Source organism: Neophocaena asiaeorientalis, unplaced genomic scaffold, assembly GCF_003031525.2.
Source record: "Neophocaena asiaeorientalis asiaeorientalis breed wild unplaced genomic scaffold, Neophocaena_asiaeorientalis_V1.1 scaffold476, whole genome shotgun sequence".
In the NCBI taxonomy this organism is placed as follows: Eukaryota; Metazoa; Chordata; class Mammalia; order Artiodactyla; family Phocoenidae; genus Neophocaena; species Neophocaena asiaeorientalis.
The window spans coordinates 6370210-6372194 of NW_020172178.1; the positions used below are offsets into that span (position 1 = coordinate 6370210).

At 54.6% G+C, this 1985-nt stretch overlaps 1 protein-coding gene across 1 annotated transcript in view; it reads left to right on the plus strand.

Annotated features, from left to right (window-relative positions):
- The first annotated feature begins 1185 nt into the window (after nucleotides 1-1185).
- YY1 (YY1 transcription factor) overlaps nucleotides 1186-1985 on the plus strand; it is a 26181-nt gene continuing 25381 nt past the window's right edge. Inside the window, exon 1 of the mRNA XM_024759573.1 lies at nucleotides 1186-1860. Coding sequence (XP_024615341.1) covers nucleotides 1188-1860 — 673 coding nt within the window. The 5' untranslated portion in view covers nucleotides 1186-1187. The remainder of the gene's footprint in view (nucleotides 1861-1985) is intronic.

Below are 1985 nucleotides of genomic sequence, written 5' to 3' on the forward strand. Positions count from 1 at the left end.
GTCTGTAGACCTATGACTCAGGAGCTAGGCTGCCTAACTGGGTACTTCCCCCATTTCTCTTGTATCTATGGGGAAGCATCAACTACTTGCAAAGACATCCTCCCATCAATTACTAGAGAGTGGGGAAAGTGAAATTAATTAAGCCACATAAAAATTCTCCCACAATTCGTTTTCATTTGTGAAATATTTATGCAGAATTTATAAGCCACGAAGCCAGAAATGACTTATTTCAACAGACTTGACTTTGTCAAACTGTGTGGGTGTAGCATTCCAATGGGAATTACTCAGAATTTAAAACTCAGAGACAACGATCTAATTTTTCACTCCCTATACCAACATCCTCAAATATCAAGTCCAATGCCGTTGAAAAATAAGCACGGACTAAACGAGATTGACAAAGTCACTTTTTAATCAGAACACACAAACCTCTTTCTCTAAAGGTTCTCAAGAAAGACACCTGCTTGCTTTAATAAGTTGGATCTAAGATTAATGTATATATTACAGTTCAGAATAATCACGGTGTTCACCTTCAAGAACACTGTTCCAAAAGACAAGGCTAAACGTTGTGAATATACACGTTTGAGAAATTCACTCAGCCGTTAAATTGGCCAAACGGGTACAACAAAGACACACCTTCCCAGTTTCTCACTTTCACATGATTTTCTTTCTTAAAAACCAGTTTTTATTTCTGTTGCTTCAAACTCAAAGTCAGGTCGACCAAAACAATGAATAAGGGCAAAACCACTTCACCGCAGCTATTCAGGAAGGGTTAATTGCCGCTAATTCGTGCCAGGAAAAATATAGGCTCTGCTGCAGGTATTAAGAACAGTGCGGGAAAATTGTAGAATTTTCAACGAGGAAACAAATGCAAAGCCTGGTGGGCATTAGGAGGAGCATCTATGCAAGTGAGAAAGAGGTGAAGACGGTGGTCGAGGGAAACAATGATTGGCTGGAGAGCGAAGAAAGGGAAGCTCAGAAGGAAATTTTCGAAAGCCAAGCTACCGGACCAGCGGCCGGGACCCTGCTGTTCTTAAGACCTATGGGGAAGCAGGCACCCAACGGCTTCGTCTCAGGTTTCCGCGGGTCACAAAAGGATAACGGACATCCTCCCAACAGTGGACCTGGGGGCTCCGCGCGCCGCTTCCGCCCGCCCCGCCCCGCGTGCAGCCCACCTGCGCTCCTCAGTCATGGCCTCGGGCGACACCCTCTACATCGCCACGGACGGCTCGGAGATGCCGGCCGAGATCGTGGAGCTGCACGAGATCGAGGTGGAGACCATCCCGGTGGAGACCATCGAGACCACGGTGGTGGGCGAGGAGGAGGAGGAGGACGACGACGACGAGGACGGCGGCGGCGGCGACCACGGCGGCGGGGGCGGCCACGGGCACGCGGGCGGCCACCACCACCACCACCACCACCATCACCACCCGCCCATGATCGCGCTGCAGCCGCTCGTCACCGACGACCCGACCCAGGTGCACCACCACCAGGAGGTGATCCTGGTGCAGACGCGCGAGGAGGTGGTGGGCGGCGACGACTCGGACGGGCTGCGCGCCGAGGACGGCTTCGAGGACCAGATCCTCATCCCGGTACCCGCGCCTGCCGGCGGCGACGACGACTACATTGAGCAGACGCTGGTCACCGTGGCGGCGGCGGGCAAGAGCGGCGGCGGCGGCTCGTCGTCGTCGGGCGGCGGCCGCGTCAAGAAGGGCGGCGGCAAGAAGAGCGGCAAGAAGGGCTACCTCGGCGGCGGGGCCGGGGCGGCGGGCGGCGCGGACGCGGGCAACAAGAAGTGGGAGCAGAAGCAGGTGCAGATCAAGACCCTGGAGGGCGAGTTCTCGGTCACCATGTGGTCCTCAGGTGAGCGCCGGCGCGCGCCGGCCCCCGGGATGTTTTTGTTTTGAAGGGAAGCCATGTTTTATGTGTGTGATGGGCGCCGCCATCTTCTTCGCGGGGCAAGTATGGCGGCCCCAAAAGATGGCGGG